General features: G+C 37.6%; 1 protein-coding gene across 3 annotated transcripts in view; it reads right to left on the bottom strand.

The window, feature by feature from the left end:
• The window catches only part of RBMS1 (RNA binding motif, single stranded interacting protein 1), a 69,939-nt gene that overhangs the window by 26,571 nt on the left and 25,967 nt on the right, over positions 1-17,401 (bottom strand). For all 3 annotated transcript variants that reach the window (XM_009703779.1, XM_009703781.1, XM_009703780.1), the window contains exons 2-4: positions 16,233-16,291; positions 13,280-13,371; positions 1,158-1,315 (exon numbers count right to left, since the gene is read on the bottom strand). In XM_009703779.1, coding sequence (XP_009702081.1) covers positions 1,158-1,315; positions 13,280-13,371; positions 16,233-16,291 — 309 coding nt within the window. The remainder of the gene's footprint in view (positions 1-1,157; positions 1,316-13,279; positions 13,372-16,232; positions 16,292-17,401) is intronic.

Raw genomic sequence — 17,401 nt, 5'->3', positions numbered from 1 at the left:
CGAAAAAAGAGGGGGGGGGGGGGGGGGGGGGGGGGGGGTTTAAAAAAAAAAAAAAAAAAAAAAAATCACAGTGCTGTGAACTACCCATAACCACCTCACAGTGAAAGCAATCCCTAAAAATTTTGGCTTCATCAGGAGATATAATTTGTTCAGTTCTTTTCTGAGCACTAATTTTAGATTCTGCTGTTTGCTGAAATACACAGCTATTGTAGTACTGGCTGAACATCTGAATTATTGGAATTTAACTGCTGACAGAGATTTTACAACATGTTTTGAGAATCCCAATTCTTTGCTCAAAGCATGCCTCTATTTTTGATGATAGAAATCTCCAATCTAAAGCCTCCAAATTTTGATTGCCATACTAGGTTTAAAGCAGGTCTTAATGAGAGAGAGAAAGATATCAGAAAGGCACAGAAAAGGCTTCGATGAAGAGACCCCAGAACAAGTAACTGAATTAACTAGAGAAAAAGTAGACTCACATGAACAGAGTATTTGGGAGGGATCTACTCATTTACAGAAAATATTTGTTCTTGTTGATTTGGAAGAGACATTTAACTGAGCTGTCAAATATTTTAAGGTGAGATTTATTGTAAGTGAATAAAAATATTTTCTTTCCCAGATGACAACATGTTAATGAGCCAGAAAATTCAATGGGCTGACGTTCAAAGGGCAACGATGAGTTGATTTTCTCAGAGAAACTAATGAAGAAAAAGAAAGAAAGAAAAAAAAAAAAAAGGAGAGGGGGATGAGGGGTTCTTCCTTACGGTCTCCTGTCTCAAGTTAAAGCCTCAAAAGCAGAAAAGTCACAGGAGAAGTCTCTGTGAAACACTTCATAACTCTTGCTTACTGGTTTAGGGACATAGGAGAAAGCCGAAGTACACAGAAGAGGAGGAAGCAGTGGACAGTGAACTCTTATTCTAGATAGTTGTGCAATAACAGCAATACATTCAGATTTAGCCATCTAAGAGAGATGAGACACAGCCTGTTTGCTTTACCAGAGGAAGAATTAACAAAACCCTGCTGGTATCTCCATCTAGACCTACCTTTTCTTTAAAAGCTTGATCATTTTCAGTTAATTTCTGCCTTTTCCTCCTATTCCTGCCTTTTCAATTAAAAAAAGGAAAAAGCTGGCACCATTGTTAACACCACTGAAATACCTTGCAAAGCCAACACCACGGCTTGTCCCACTCGAGTCCCGCAGTATTCTCGTAGAGATAACCTGCCCAAACGGTTTAAGCATGTTCTCAAGCTCCTGTTCATCCATTGAAAGCGGCAAATTGGAAATGTATAAGTTAGTTGGGTCTTGTTCTTGTTGCTGAAAGAGAATTAAAAACAATTGTTGTTGTTGCTGCCACTGGAAAGACATTCTGAATACAAAATATAACAACAACTACATATAACTACTGGTACAGATCTTTACTTCTCAGGCCCCTTTCTAAAGGCTGCTCTTCCCTAGTATTAGTGACCTCCATCTTCTGTCACTGCATACAGCATTCCTGAGAAAGCTTCCCTCCTCCCATTACTGCTGACAACGACGTTTTTAAGTGGAGATAAAGGTGAATAATTGACCAGTTTATAGTCTGTATTACAACTTTGTGTTTCAGATTTTTCTGAAAGAAAAAAAAAAAGGCAAAAACAAGATAAAGGAAAGAAATTAACAGACAAGGAGATACAAGACTGGTTGAAAGAGCTGAAAAAAGTCACATGTAAATTAAAAAGATAAAAGATTGGAATGACAATTTGAAAATAATACGGGGAGAAAAGGAGACAATGCATTTCAGAGTATGTACATTGCCAAAATATTACCACAATAATAGGCTGATACACACAGAAGTGAGTGGAACACCATCGTCTTCTCCCACACATTAACGTGTTTCAGTTTTCACCAAACTTTTACATTATGCACTCAGACAATACAAAAGTCTTCCAAAAACTTTCTCTAGAAACAGAGAAAATGGCAGAGGAGGGCAGCCAGGAGATGAGTGATTAGGGAAGAGACAAATGTAGTCATGTCTTTGCCGTTGCCCTGACCTTAGGCTATCCACTTTGTGTGATCTACCTATGCACCACGAAGTTCCACCTCAATCAAAGAAACATTTTTGTTGAAATTGATCATTTCCAGTGTTTGTCTACAGATGCTTCAGTTCTTGTTAAGGAGCATCACTCTCATACTGCTAATTGCTGGTCATGCTCTGTGATGAAATACATTCTTAATCTCACTGATCTGTAAGACTTGACCTTTACAGTTGTGCAAAACCCCAGTGACGTCATTGTGGCTCCCTGTATAGATCTAAGTCTCTGCAGGATGCATTACATATTCAGCAGAACTTTTTTGGCATTAGGAATGATATGATCTGAAACAAAAACAATTTTGTTGGCATAGTCCTCACTGTATTTTCATTTTGTACAAGAGGGCTAACTGACTTACAGGGAAATTTGAATCAAACCAGGAAACAAAAAAACAAAACCACAACACTTGCCTACTGAAATTAAAGCATTTATTAAAGTAATTATAGCTGCACAGGCGGTGATACGTTCTTATGCAGATCAGGCATCAATTTGTCCTTAAGCTGCCCTGATATTAACAATATCTCAGTACCTTTGGTAGCATATTGCATAATTTAATAACTTGCTATCCTGGATATCACCTCTCAGTTGGGGTTGGTTTTCCCTAGGATAAAAAAAAGGAGTCAGGGCTGGGGGGGAGGTCACACCTTTTAGGCACAGAAATGAATTATCCTGTTCCCAAAACTAATGAAACTTAAAAATGGGGAAGCAAACTCTATGCCTATGGACCTTCACTATATGCATTTTTACCCCAAGTCTCACATTCAGTTAGAAAGGGCTAATGTTTTGAAGTTTTCTGTAAGGGTTTTTAAGAAATTTCAGCATCAAAAGACCTAGAAACATGCTCCCATTACATCCTCCTGATATGCATGCTATGCCACCGATAGGACCGTAATTCCTAGCCACACTGAAAGCATACATACCTTCCAAAACACAAATTTTTCCAAGTGCCCAAGTGTTCTCCTCGTCAGTCCCTTTACAATCCATTACAAATGGCATTTGACTCCCATGTATGTTTTTCGTTATCTAGTCAAAATATCATCCCTCCCAAAATAATACTGAATCTATACAGTACACATAGAAGTTAGTGATTTAAATTATCTTAGAATATCTGACTTCTTTTTCATATTAGAAAAATCAGCAGAAAGAGAAGACAAGAAAATGGATTCATTGAGAGGCCAGAGCTGACATTAACATTCATTGCTGGGCAGTGTGCAACCATGAGGGAAAACCCACGTTACAGTAGTTACATCTTTGACATAAAGTTCAAATTTCCTCAGGCAGGAAAGTGAGATGAAGACAGTTTTCACATTTTTAGAATTAGTTTGTTACTTAGGTTGTATTAGCCAATTTTGTTTTGCACCTTGAGATATGTAGGCTTACTTCAATGAGCACTATTAGCAAAAGTTTTATAGGAGGTTTCAGCCACAGGCATTACAAAATTGCATTTGTAGCTATAGCATAATTTCCTGAAGCTCCAAATAGTATTTGAAAGGAAAAATTTTGGATTTTTTACTTTTCATTATAAGCTGTAAAATATATTGCACACAAATATCCTAAAACTTCCCTAAATAACCTAAAAACAGTATACAAGCTGGAAAACGAGACCCTTTGCGTATTTTCATCTGGTTTACTAATGTTTTTATTCTATAATAACAGAAAGTCTGAATTGTATTATAAAAATGTTCTCATTAAAAAGCCTAACAACAATTGGAAAGATAAAAAAAGGACCCATTTTGTTCACACTAACAAAAATGTAATTTACATGCAAAAAAGAAATGCTTACATTCAGAAACACCTAATAGAGAAAGAAATTCAGTCAACTGCAGAACAATCTGTTTTAATTGGATAACTGGGTAGATCACATCCCCCTTCTCTTGGGCTCCTATTCCAGCCTAGGGAGTTACCACACTTCTGCATTATACAGGCAGTGTACTCAGGATGAGAGATCATGAGCTTTCCTTGCCAAAAGGGACACAAAGACCTACTGCAATTCACTGTAACACATGAAGATCTTCCTCCATATGTATTCGGAAGCTTCACTCTTTTACCTATCCACCTAGCAGAGAAAACTTCATGCCATAAAATCAAGCAACAATGTTGTCAGAGAAGGGAATGCTCAACTCTGAAAGAGTATTAGTAACTTTACCACTAACTCACATTGCAAATCCCTTAGGAACAGAGGAAAAAAAAAAAGTGCATCTGAGGAAACTGTTCTAAGGTAATTGCCTTCTCTGAATAGAAAGCATTTTGTGATGGAAAAATTTGACTTGTGGTCCATGAAACTATCTGTATTTTACATTTGTAACTATTGGATTTTGGTCAGGTGCATGCTGAATGGGTGACTGGAAAGAACTGACTTCTGCTTTCCAGACCCTTTCACTATGTTACAGTCTATTACAGCATGAACACTCCCGGGGATTTGGTTATTTCTGCTTTTGATCCTTCAATGGGACATACTGACCACAGTGGAAAAAAGGGAGTTTGAACATACTTCTACATATGACCATAGTTAGAACTGGTAAAGATGGCAGACATGGGAGAGGAAAAGCAAAAAAGCAGCCAGCGTATGAAGATGTCACACTGAAATCCTGGAATATGAGGGGAAATTTCATTCATCTGTAATTCTCCCAGAACAAAATAGTTGAAATGCCAACAAGCACATTCCACAGTGCACCAAGGTTGTATCTGCACTGCAGGTGCAAACCCACAGCCACCCTGGGGAGTGGCATCAGTTCAGCTGTAAGGACAAATCATAGAATATCTCAAGTTGGAAGGCACCCGTAAGGATCATCAAGTCCAGCTAGGTCACGATAGATTAATTTAATCCACTTCTTCACTTTGCAGTAAAAAAACCACCTACCATCGGTTCTCAAAAGAGCTCATTTACAATATTAAGCTAATACTGTTGGGGTAGACCTAAAACAAGACTGAACTCTTTCGGGAGTGCATCTGGAATTTTAAATAATTTGGCAGTGGAAAAATTATACCTATTAATGTGCAAAACACCTCCTCTCCTCCTGTTAATTACTAACATCACCGTGAGCTTCTGTCATCTCCACAAGACTACTAAACCTTAAAACAGCTATCTGGGTATGTTTTGGGAGATCACAAGCAGCAAGTCATTTCCTTCCCCTTAGAACATGCTGGATTTCCAAGCTGACTTCCAAATGGCAACCACAACCAGGACTCCCCATCCATCTTTATCCTGTCTTACACAAATGGCACCGTAAAAACAGATGTTTGCTTTTATACAAGGTTTTGGCATCGAAAATGGTTAAACGGTTAAAAATTCAGGAAGTTAGGAGAGACACAAACTTTCTAACTCGTCCCTCTGTCTCTCTGGCAAACAGCAGTTTAATACCTTAAGTTCTGCAACTTCCTTCCTTACCAAAACCTGTCTCACCATAGTTATTACATGGTTATTACAGCTCTGTTTCCAAAGAGAAAAATAATTCCTTTGATATCTAAGTTTCTAATTTTTGTTCTAGAATTCAGCAAAAAAGTCAAACTGGTAAAAATATCTGCAAACATAACTCAGCTCAAACCTCGCCTATACACTGTAATTGTTCTAAGTGCTTTCAAAGGTAGGGCTTTTTCCTATGCTTAAAATCCACTAAATCATATAAGCTGCTTTCACCTTAGAAATCTTAAATCTCTTGAAATTATTTGTACCATTTTATGGGAATGATCAAAAAGAATTACTAAAGTCAGTGGACAGCTTCCTACTTTAGGGTAGCAAGAGCTAACATTAAAACGTAAACTACTGAACGATTGAGATTATTTTTTTTTTAATTCTATACGATTTAGGAAAACTGCTTAATTTGAGAGTCTTCATATCTCATGCAAGGTCTCCTCAGTTAATAGAACCTTCAGCAGGTCCTGAAAGGCACTGAGAGTGCTCAATATTTGCAGATTATGGACAATGTCAGGACATTTGTGGGCTACTGTAAGTATCTATATTACCGAGGAAACCAGGAGGTCTTATTTTTAGCAATTCACACATCAGTAAGTTTCTATTGGTCTTTTCTCACCTTTAACTGCATCTCCAGAACTTCTCTAGCAGAACATAATAATACAAAGATGCAGAACAGTGCTCTTGCACATTAATGCACTTCTTATTTCTGGAAGACACTTACAGCACTAATTTAATAAGCTGACTACAAGATACAGTATTTCTCATAAAAGGGACAGGAATAATCAACTGCTAATATTCATTTCTGTAGAAAGAGGTGATCAGGAGTCCTACATAATGTGAAATGCTCTACCATCATCTGAAAGAAATTAACAAAAACCTCCCTGTGCGTGTGGAACCATTCCTAAATTGCAAGCAAGAAACTTGGCAAAACGGTAAGACATCTGTTTTCTCTTGCCCTATGTAAGGTCAGAGCAAACAGATAGCCATTCAGAAACATGTGACTAGGCACTGCTCACAGCATGGAAGATCCTCTGGCTGATAGGGAAGGGATTAAATGCTTGTCTGCCTTTGTATAGAAACTACTTTAAAACTTACAATTGGCCTGTGTCTCACTGAAATACATCTGTTTTAGCCACAGTTTTAATACTGTCTGACCACAGACTGTTAACAAGACAATTCAGGGGAAAAATCACTACCATAATCTTTACTTGTTCTCCAGAAGTGCATAAACACTACATATGATTAATAAGCTAAATATTTTCTTTTCTTTTCACAGGCACATCTGTCTTACAAAGAGGAATAAGAATGGTATGCAAAGGAATTTTTAACTACAATAAGCACTGTGTTCAAGTTCGCAGTCAGACTATCATTGCAATCACACCTTCTCTTTCTATTCCATGGCATTCTTGCTTTCCCTTCGCTAGAAGGGCACCAGGGCGCTCCCTGGGAGTTCCACACGTTGCTCATGGATGCCACTGTTTTCAATAGAAAACTGAATGAGCCCACCACAGTTCGTAACAGGGCACTGGACCCTTGTCCGAACAAGCCACAGCACTGCTTAGCAACTGAGATAAGACTTTTGTGGGTTGAAGCTGTGTACTTAAGGGAAGTGGTTGTTAACCGTCTTATTTAATGCACATGCAGTTACTGAAATGATGGTCATTTAGCCCCCAGGTAAGCAAAATTTGGCTTACCTTCAATTTATTTTATAATGACTTACAAGAACTTTTGTGAGTAAAAGGAGGAAAATTTATTATATTTACTTAAAACAGCCTACTACCATAGGATTTAATACTATTACCTACAGAAAGTAGAACAAACTAGACAAAAAGAAAACTTTTCTTACAAGACAGTTGCTAAAAACTGTTGTAGAAATCTGCTTAAGTTAGCTCCTGTTCGCCCGTCATCTGTTCTTTGGCATTCAAAAGCCCAGATGCAGAATTAAAAAAAATTGCAATATGCCTCCCTTCTCTAGTTAGATTAACTGCACTAGCTACCATGGTAACCTAAACTTATTTTCTTACTTTACTCTGTAGGAATGAAAACTGATTTAATTCTCCAGAAGGTTGCTACACTGAAGACAAGTACAAAAAGCAATACATTATTAAAAGTCATAAAAGTTAGCTGTTTCTCATTTTCGCTAACTCAAAACCATGTTCTTCATCAGTAACATAAAGGAAGGCTGCCTTTAACATATTACACTTAATAGCTGTGGAAAAGCCTTGATTTCTGTTACAGAGATGAGGACAAGCGGCTAAGCAGCCTTTCCCTCCCAAAAACCCCATACCTGCTGTGCAGTTCACACTTTATATAGTGTGACTGTTCATCTTTTCCAAATATGCTTGGAAAAAAAGTCACCTAAAGTAAGTGCAGAACATAAAAAAATGCTCCTGCATTGAACTTCTTTGGAAAGAAAGATAAAGCTACCAGCACATGGGGAGCACTTCACAGTTCTGCCTTTGTAATCATTAGTGAAAAATACAAAGATAACAAATTCATGTCACCTCTGGGTTCAGGAGGATCAATGTGAACTCAGACAACGGGCTAATATTTATCACAAACTAAAAACCATCCCCATGTAACGAGTTTCAGAGAGTTTGGTCTGTTGCTTTGAGGGCTGGTAGACTGCTCCAGAAAACCAAAACTGTATCTTAAAAATGGTGGAAGAGTTGGTATACGATGGTACAACCTATTTTGCATTGTTATCACAGGCATCCTTCTGACACAAGTTGAGTAAGAAACAATTCTGAAGATGGCCCTAATCTTTTGCACAAGTCTAAAATATCTGAGAATATTTAGTGATTTGTTAATGCGAGAGCTAACACAATATAAGCAGGAGTATACTTAATTGTGTCAGTGGAAGTGAAGATTTTAAGGAGGAGGAAACTATCTGAAGCCCTAAGTCCTAAAAATGCGCGACTGTGGGGAAAACTTTGAATGCATAACCAATGAGTTTTCTCCCAGAAATGCACATTAGTACATGGAACAGCATTCCTTGGCTCACATGAATGAGTTTCATTGACCACAGAAATCTTCCACGCCCATGGACTACTTTCACAGGTTCTATTGTAAGTGGCATACATTTACTAAAGGTAAGTTTGTGCTCCCATAGGAAAAAAAAAAAAAATTAGGAAAACACAAACTGGAAAAGAATGAATGTCACTTAAGTTATAAATGATCTTGACAATCTTATAGCAAAGTTGTAGAGATGGAAGAACTAAACGGGTTCATAAATAGAGAGGGAGAATAGAGGAGACATGAAGGAAGGCAAGGTCTTCAACAACAAAATCTGGAGGATCCGGCTCATTGAGTCTATAGCAATTGTATTGGACTCGGATAGTTAAATCATTTTAAAGGAAGGACACCACGCTAATTTTAAGGACAGGGCTGAAATACATTCCAGTGTTCTCTACAATTGTATGTTAATTCTTCTTGTGATGCCCAAAGTACATTACAAGGTTTTTGCAAAAAGTGGTAACTCCATATGTAGAACAGTTTTAGTAGATACAAGCCTTTCACTATGTTATCTCAGGAAGCTGTTAACCTACCATGAGCTAGACAACATGGCTATACAAATGCCACTACCACGCCAGGACAGAAGTTGGTTAGCACTTGAACTCTGAGCCAGGACGGTATTCTAGCTGGTTTGTGTATCTCTACATTGCTGTCAGTACAATATAGATATTCTCTAGATGACTTTATCTGGGCTGCAAACACAATCCTTCTCCTCCTGGCTTAAGTTTGCTAGCTAGAAAGATGAGAACTGTGTTTTTTATTAACCATTCTTATTCAGTAGTTCTTTTTTACCTTTTATATTTACACAGTAGTTTACATACAGAAGAGTAAGAATTAAATTCAACTTTCTATTTAAAAGGGCCACTTTTCCAATCATCTGAAACACAGTTACTTCAGTAACCACAGGTGAACTCAGTTGAATACCATTTGATGAGACAGAACTTCGCCTGAGCACTGACTCAAATGCCTTATGTTAAGTTCAAGGTCAAAAACCTAGGAGAATTTAGGTGACTCATATCTCCATAGCATTTAGACCTCACCATCTCTAAAACATCCCTTACAGATTCTCAGCTTTTTTAATCTCCACTCAAAATGCCAATATATAGTATATTTTCTGTGCATATCTATATTCCTATACAAAGTCATTTGCTATCTGCTCTGAAGAGCGTAGAAACCTGCAGTTATCTCACTGATTTTATCTGTGGGGTGTGGGAAAGAGACGCATTTCTCAGAAAATCCACTCTGACAGCAACCATAACAACTTTTCTAACAAAGAAAATGGGCAGAACTTTTCAATACTACTACTAGTCTTACTTAAGAATGCATAGCTCTGCAAAATCAGAGCTTTTGAACTTATTATTATTGGTTTATTATTGAAGCACTCCTCTAGGAGCAAGGACAATAAACCAATTACATTAAAGAAATTTTGAGATATTAAAATCAATGAAAATAAAAATCAGACACTTGCCACTTACTAACTAGCTTAGAAATAATAGCACTCTTGCAAGACATGTATCTGTTCTTTCTGTACCTTATCTCTAGAGTAAGAGATAAGCTATTGGTTTTGTACTAGGTCCTGAAACAAGCTGGCTACCACTCCAGCTCACATCATCTCCTGATCCCTTTCCGCAGCCGCTTGTACACCCTGAAAAAGACAAGTAACAAGACTAATCACTGGTAATACTCAATCAGAAGAGAGGAGAGGGGCAATAGCCCATTACCTCCATTTTAAAATTGCATCCAAAAGCTACTCCCATCCCCCGGCAATGCAGTATCATCGTATGTAAGCTCTTAGCAGCATTATCTGACCAACAGGAATCGGAGGCATTTGTGTTTCACTGGTGACCGGAAGATACCGTTAACCAGCACAGAGCAAAACACTTCCCAAGTTGCTTTGTCTTAGTCAAGAGTTCCCAATTCAGATCTCGGAAAGAGCAGAATAATTGAAGACATAATGTTTCTTGAGCAACGGTCTGACACTGGGTTCTTTCGCTGACACTATCATCGTGACACCTTCTCAGAGATGGCCACTTCACCAACAGTGACCCCCCTGGAACAGATCTGGCAGGATTTGGCCTGAAGCCATGTCTCGGGCCCCAGGCCCTCCCGATCTGCTCAGCAATAGCTGAAACGTAGCTGGTGAGACTAGATTTATTTTTTAAGTCAGATCAACTTGGAAGCAGATCGCTGAGTACACCATGATCTTACCGCACAGACAGCAAAAGCTCACAAAGTCAAATATTTGGAGTTATCTCTACAAAACAAACAGCAAAGGATTTAATACATATAATCTGAACCACTTCTACTAAACTAGGATTTGTAGATGAACTAGCTGACGTAATTTTTGATTCACATATAGCTCCGGCAGGATACCCCAAAAAGGGGTTTATGGCAGCCAGAGTCAGAACAAGGCTTCAGCAATAACATTTTCCTTCCCCTTCAGCTGCTGCGGGTCAGGGACTCCCACCGCGTCTGGGAGGAGGGCAAGAACACTGAGGAGCCATGCTGCTGGCTGACACCCTGGGCGCAGTGTAATAACAACACCTTCCCACAGACAAATCCTTCCATCAGGCATTTATTTCCCTTGAAACTGAAACAGTCATAGTGGTCAGTAAGGAAATCCATTAGCCAGACAGCCAAGAAACTGTCCTCCAAATCTTTCTCTGGGACATTCAGGCTAAAGCCTGAACAGTTTCACTGCAAGAAGACGACTTCATGGCACAGGTGGTAACATGCAAAAGGATAAAATATTAAATACACAAACACAAGTAACCTTTTATAGTGTCTCGTATGTGAAAAGTCTGATTTGCTCATCTTGCCAAAACAACTGTAAGTGACTGGTGATTCCCAGTTTGGAGGACCCAAGTGGAGATAGGATTTTTCAGACAAAAGAGCAGTACTGCCCAGGGAAAAAAAGACAAATAAACCCAATGGCTCAAAATAGACAAAAATCAAAGCACTCAAACTCTTAATCACTTGTGACTGTTTGTTGTGGAACTGTTCATTGAGTTGGTTTTGGGGTTGTTTTTTTTTAATAAATCAAACACTTTTTTTAAGAAGCAGAACAACAGGTTTCACTGGAATGCAAACATCATAGTTACAGACTTCCCACAGGTCACCAGGCTTGACACAGTGTCAGAGAAATCAATCAAAACTGTCAGGTATTATGGTGCACATTTTTTCATTAAGGCTAACAGAAAGAAATATTAGCAATATTACAACTAACTGTCAGAGGAAATGAGTCAGAAAAATATACTATGGGAAAAATTAAGAAACTATTCATTAGATTACTATAGCGAATTATTAGAGCTTCTCCATCTACTCAAGAAGACAATTAAATCAGACATCAAAATTCATTAGCAAAATGAATTTACATGACTTCACATTCTCTTCTCTCCGCTCCTACCTAAATATCATATCCATAAAACGGTAGACAGAGGCTTTGAAAAATCTGGTGTATAAAGTGATCATCCAAAAACTTAAGATTAATTAAAAAGTCTTTATTAAGCATAGATAAAACCTTATAAAAAGAAAAAAAAAGTGTTTCCCAGTAAGCATGTATGTTTGTGTCATAGCTGTAATGAAACATGCATTAAGTATGAAACATATGGTTTCCATTTTGTTGCCCTGGAATTCATCCAAAGACATTTTATGTTGTTAGCTTAACTGTTCTCCTCAGCTGAGAAGCTACGGAAAATATCTCATCTGAAAAAAATCTGTACCTAATGGATAACTATAAAAGATTTGCTAGATCTGTGGCAGCCTACTTTATTAAAAAAAGCCTCTGAGATTAATGGTTAATTACTGGACTTTTTTTTAATTAGAATATAATTTTCAAACTCAAAAAAATTTGCTTTAAGAGGTACCACAAATTATATGAATAGATTATTTGGATAATATCTTTTTTATTTAGTAAATTTGTAGTGGTGTTTATGGCACTCTTTTGGAACCAGGTCATCTGACCTAACAAGAACCCACGACAAAATTATTACTAAAGTATCATCTCTCTGATTTACAGATTTCAGAAACTTATCTTAAGCCGAAAGACCACTGCTCTGAAGATCACTTTTGGCTAACAACCTGATTCAGTTGCAAGGATCAGTAAAAATGAGAGAAAAAGAAGAAAGATCATATTTCTTTACTTTTAATAATGCTTGGGTTTGCCCTGATGCAGAAATAGGTTGTCAAAGAGCTGGCTAAGAATTTCAAGACATCTATCATGAATGTTCAGATTTAAATTTTACTTATGTTAACAGAAAATATACTAGAAAGGCTGAAGACAAAGTCACAAGGTTAAATTTTGCCATGCTGTTAATGGTTAAAAATTCATCCCCAAATTGTGAGGTTGCTGACCTCAGTAACAACAAGCAGGCAACAAAGGATACCTTTCATACCTTTCTGCTGTAAACTATTTCAGCTATTGACTTGTTTCAGGAATTAACATGTATTTAAACCGTTAAGCCTGCTGTAGTTCTTACAATTTATTGCTAATCTTTACTTTGATTAAGTCAATGGAAAAATAGTATCATTGATAAATCCTACCAGATCAGTCAGGAGACGTTACCATATTATGCTTCTTTATTTCATTGGTTGAGATGATTTGGGATACAGCAGTCAAAAGCCTCCATTTTGTTACCTTAATCCATCACGTGGCTTGAGGACTGCGCTCTCTGTAAAGGGCCTGCAACCCGTAAATTCTCACTTCCAATGCTCTGCTAATGTACAAGCTTGTTCTTCCTCACAACCCATTTCAAGAATTAGCCAGTTATTTTAACTCACCTTTGCCATCTGTGCTTGGACTCCATTAGCCTTTAAAGCAGAAACTGCCTTCTGAGCAGCTGCCGGGCTGTCAAAGTCAACAAAACCGTAACCTGAAATACAAAACACATTTCATTAACGAGACAGTAACCAGCTTATAATCAAACAGTTCATATGCTACTAGGAAGGTTATTTAATACAATTTCGTGTTGGTGAAAAGGCCCAATCTGAACTCCAACGTTCTTCGCATAGTCCCAAAAAACCAATCTGCCAAAGTCCTTCAACCTTGAACTGCTGGGGCCCTTTCCTAGTGGAACAAATCAATTTCTATGCCCACCCATTATCAGGATTTTGTCCAAATTGCTACAAGTAGTGTGGTGCTTTGTTTTGTGTTATCTGGTATGTATCTTCTAAGAGCAAATCATCAGTTTATTTCACAGAGATCACCGAGTAAAGCATAATCTATTAATTTTCCTAAACTAAATTCTTAATCCAGTTTGAATAAGTGATGAATAAGCCTCTAAGTTACACGTCATTTATGCAAAATTGGGAGAGGAATTTTGTTTAAAAGATGCCTACTGCATCATAACCCATTTTTTGGTGAATTAGTTACTTCATTGTATATACATAAAAGACAGTTAAATTTAAAAAGCGAGTGAAAACCCAGCTTCAGTGAAATCAAATGAGTTTTTCCCATTGTTGTTACTGAAATCAGAATGTAAAAAATTGTCCTGAAAGCATTTTCTATGCCATATAATGCAATCTTTAAACATTAAAGTAAAGCCAAAGTTAATTGTAACAATTTCCATGTATTTGCAATAACTTCTTTTCTTATTCTGAACAATGTACAGCTAATGGACTCCAGGATACCCGAACAGTAACATACCTTGTCCTTTACAGACACTGACCTTACAGGCTGGGATTTTTAATGCAACCTGGGAGCTGGATGCTCAAGTCTCACCAAAGGCAGTCAGAGTTTGGAAACTACTTCCCCTAGATGTTACTGCAAACCTCATTCTGTGTTTTTCAACCCCCTTCCTTCCCACCAATGAACCACCTCAAATATTAAAGAAATCCCTCTCCAATGTCTTAAGTTGGGTTAAAAGAAAGCAAACAACCCCCCCAACAATTAAAAAACCTCTAGAGAAGTAGAAAATGGAATTCTTTCTTCAGAAGGTAATAGTATTCTCTTATAAGACGTCTATACTGAGGACAAAAAGGTTGTGTAAAGATAGAACCGAATCAGCTTTAAAGTCGTTAACTTGGGAAAAACAACTCGAGCAGCCTTGTACATCAGTGCAAGCTTATTTAACCTGCCAAGAAGCTGAAGAAAGCAGCATATTGTTCTGTGTAACACGTGGTGTTGTGGACTGTTAAATCTTGACATGAAACAGAGTGAATTAGCTCATATCAAGTTTTGTGCTGCCAAGGCAAAACTAGCTTTCCATACCCAAAACTAGCTTTCCATACCCATGACAGCCTAGGTTATCAACACCACCACACTGCAGGGTGCAATACAGACAAAGTTAGATACTGATAGCAAGCATGCCATCAAATCTGGCTTTGCCATCTTTTAGATGATACATAAACTCAATTGCTCATTGTTCCAGTTAGTTAAAATCCCATGGTATGGTGGTTGGTTGTTCTTTTTTTGGCAAAAGCCAGAGATGCTGTCAATCTCTTGGTTAAATTCCAGTTAAGATATCTGCATTCTGCCTACTTATGTTCCTATTGCAATTTCAGTGACATGCAGCGAGTTTCCTTGCAGCCTTAACTTGCTGTATACTGTTACACAAACTGTTAGTTACTGCTTTTCACCAGTGAGATTTAAAATTTGTATTGGAAAAGTCAGCTTAAATCTCTTAAAACTTTAATGTGAGAAATTTCTGTATCACTGACAGAGCTACTGAAGTCTTCAAGAACTGGGGGAGCAGACAGACTAAATCAGTTAAGTGCTGTCATAAGTATTAATGAATAAAAATAGTTGAAAAGCGCATCTCCTCTTTCCTAGTGACAATACATGCAGATGACATCTGCATATAACCTAGGAAAAATTTTTCTAGAAATTTCAGTTTCTGGACTGTCAGCACTCCTTTAATTGCTTAAGATGGGGAGCTGAGAAGCTATGCCCCTGCACCGCTTCCAAGTTCTGCACAAAAACTGTGTCTTTATTAATGATGAACTCTCCTCTCCTGTGTCTATCAGCTTTATGCTCATTCATCAGCTTTACGCTTATTAACATTACTAAATCAGCTGACTTAATTCTTCACTTTGTGTAGAAATTATCCTCTTAATGGTAAGAAAAGAAGTCTGAAATCTGGTATTTCAGTGTCTGCTACCGCACCTTCTCCCACCACGTACGTTGCTGGGATATGATCTCACTGCACTTGCAACGAGCGATGAAAATCAGTGAACTGATGTATCCAGCTTATCTAAAGCAGTTCTAATTTTTTTCCAGCTGCAATTATTTTGGTGAAAATGAGCCCCCTCTTTGTTCCCAATACAATCCATAGCATATAACAAAACACAATTAAGAGTATTGGAACGTGTAATTAAGTGCTGCTTTAAACTACTTTAATCAATGGAGCTGATTTCCACAATATATAATTTTTCAGATGCTTAGTACAGTTGAATGGTCATCTGTAAGCTTCCCTAGTTTCTCCAGGCAAAAAGGGAAAAGCTGCTTTAACTCCATTTTTGTTTTTAAAATAGAGGCGAACTGCCAGCCAGCACTGTGTATGTCAGCTTCACTCTGGCTTGGCTACACCACTGACACAGGCTATCTGCCAGCTCCACTGGAAACAAATGTATTGAATACACCAACATGGGCAAGAATAAGACCAGTTTAGGAATAAGAATGGCGCACACACACAGAGAAAAAAAGGTTAAGAACACTTAAAAGACCACATTAGTGTATTTTATAGAATCAATTAGAACTTTCACATGAATGTAATACAAGGGCAAATATACATACCTTTGCATTTGTTTGTTGTCTTATCCAAAATAGCCTTCGTGGATACAATTTTCCCATACCTAAAATGTATTATACATACATAAGGAAAACGAGAAAAGAACATCCTATTACAACAGATACCCAATTCACATTATATTATATCCTATTAGCCTTTATTTTTAACAAAATGGAATAATATATAGACTATATAAATATATTATGAAAACTCATATGTCAATGGAAGTGACAAAAAGGATTAACAATTTCAAGAATTACCTTATTCTAGTCTCCCTATGTTCTCAGTGGCACAGCAGAATTACAAAACGTGCCAGAGAAAAAGTGCTTTATAGAAAAGAATACATTACAATTAAAATCCTGGTACATATAAGAAACCACGTTTTAGACATAGCTTGGACTCTCTCAGTATAAATACCAGATAAAGCAGACAAGCTGCCTTGTCAGTGCTGGGCTTGCTAACTAACATGGTACAGGAAAAAAAAAACCAAACAAAAACAACAAAAAAAACCACCACACAAAAAAAACCCAACAGTAAAAAACTTAGCTACCTCTTCCCTCCCACACGGACAAACAAAAAGATTAAAAACACTGTTCTGGAAGGTGATAAGTGCAAGTCAGATTTATGAAAGCTGATCAGCAAAGGTGGTAAAAAATTTTCTGTATTTTTAAAATGGAAAATTGGAATGTAAACAATTTCAACTAAAACCAAAACATCCCTCAGGAATGTTTCAATTTTCTTTTCTTAAAAGAAAACCACATTCATTGCCTGTTCCTCAGCTTCTCAACGACTAGGCAGCCCAGGTGCCAATCTGCTACACCGTCCAAAGATGAGCACCCAGAGATCTAAGAGCAACTAAGCTTGGGAAACAGGCAGATAGCAATCCCGGCTATATGAACGACTGCTGTTTCTGACGTGCCCTGCAAAGTTTATGAGTATTAGGGGTTTTTATCAAATTTAGAGTAGAATTTGTCACTGCCGGTGAAAACTTGTGATTTTCCTTGAGGGGCAAATCCCAGTTTCAATTTAAAAACAACAACTCCCTTGGCCTGCTTCAGCAGTGGCATCAGAAACGGAGCCCAGGTTTCCCAAGTTCCTTACCACAACCTCCTCCGTTTGCTTGTGAACTACATTTGACACAGTGCTGTGAGTATACAAGAGGGAAACGATGCAA

This window comes from Cariama cristata, unplaced genomic scaffold (genome assembly GCF_000690535.1).
Source record: "Cariama cristata isolate BGI_N322 unplaced genomic scaffold, ASM69053v1 scaffold367, whole genome shotgun sequence".
Lineage (NCBI taxonomy): Eukaryota > Metazoa > Chordata > Aves > Cariamiformes > Cariamidae > Cariama > Cariama cristata.
The sequence above is the reverse complement of the archived record's forward strand: the minus strand, read 5'-3'. Positions and strand labels throughout refer to the sequence as shown.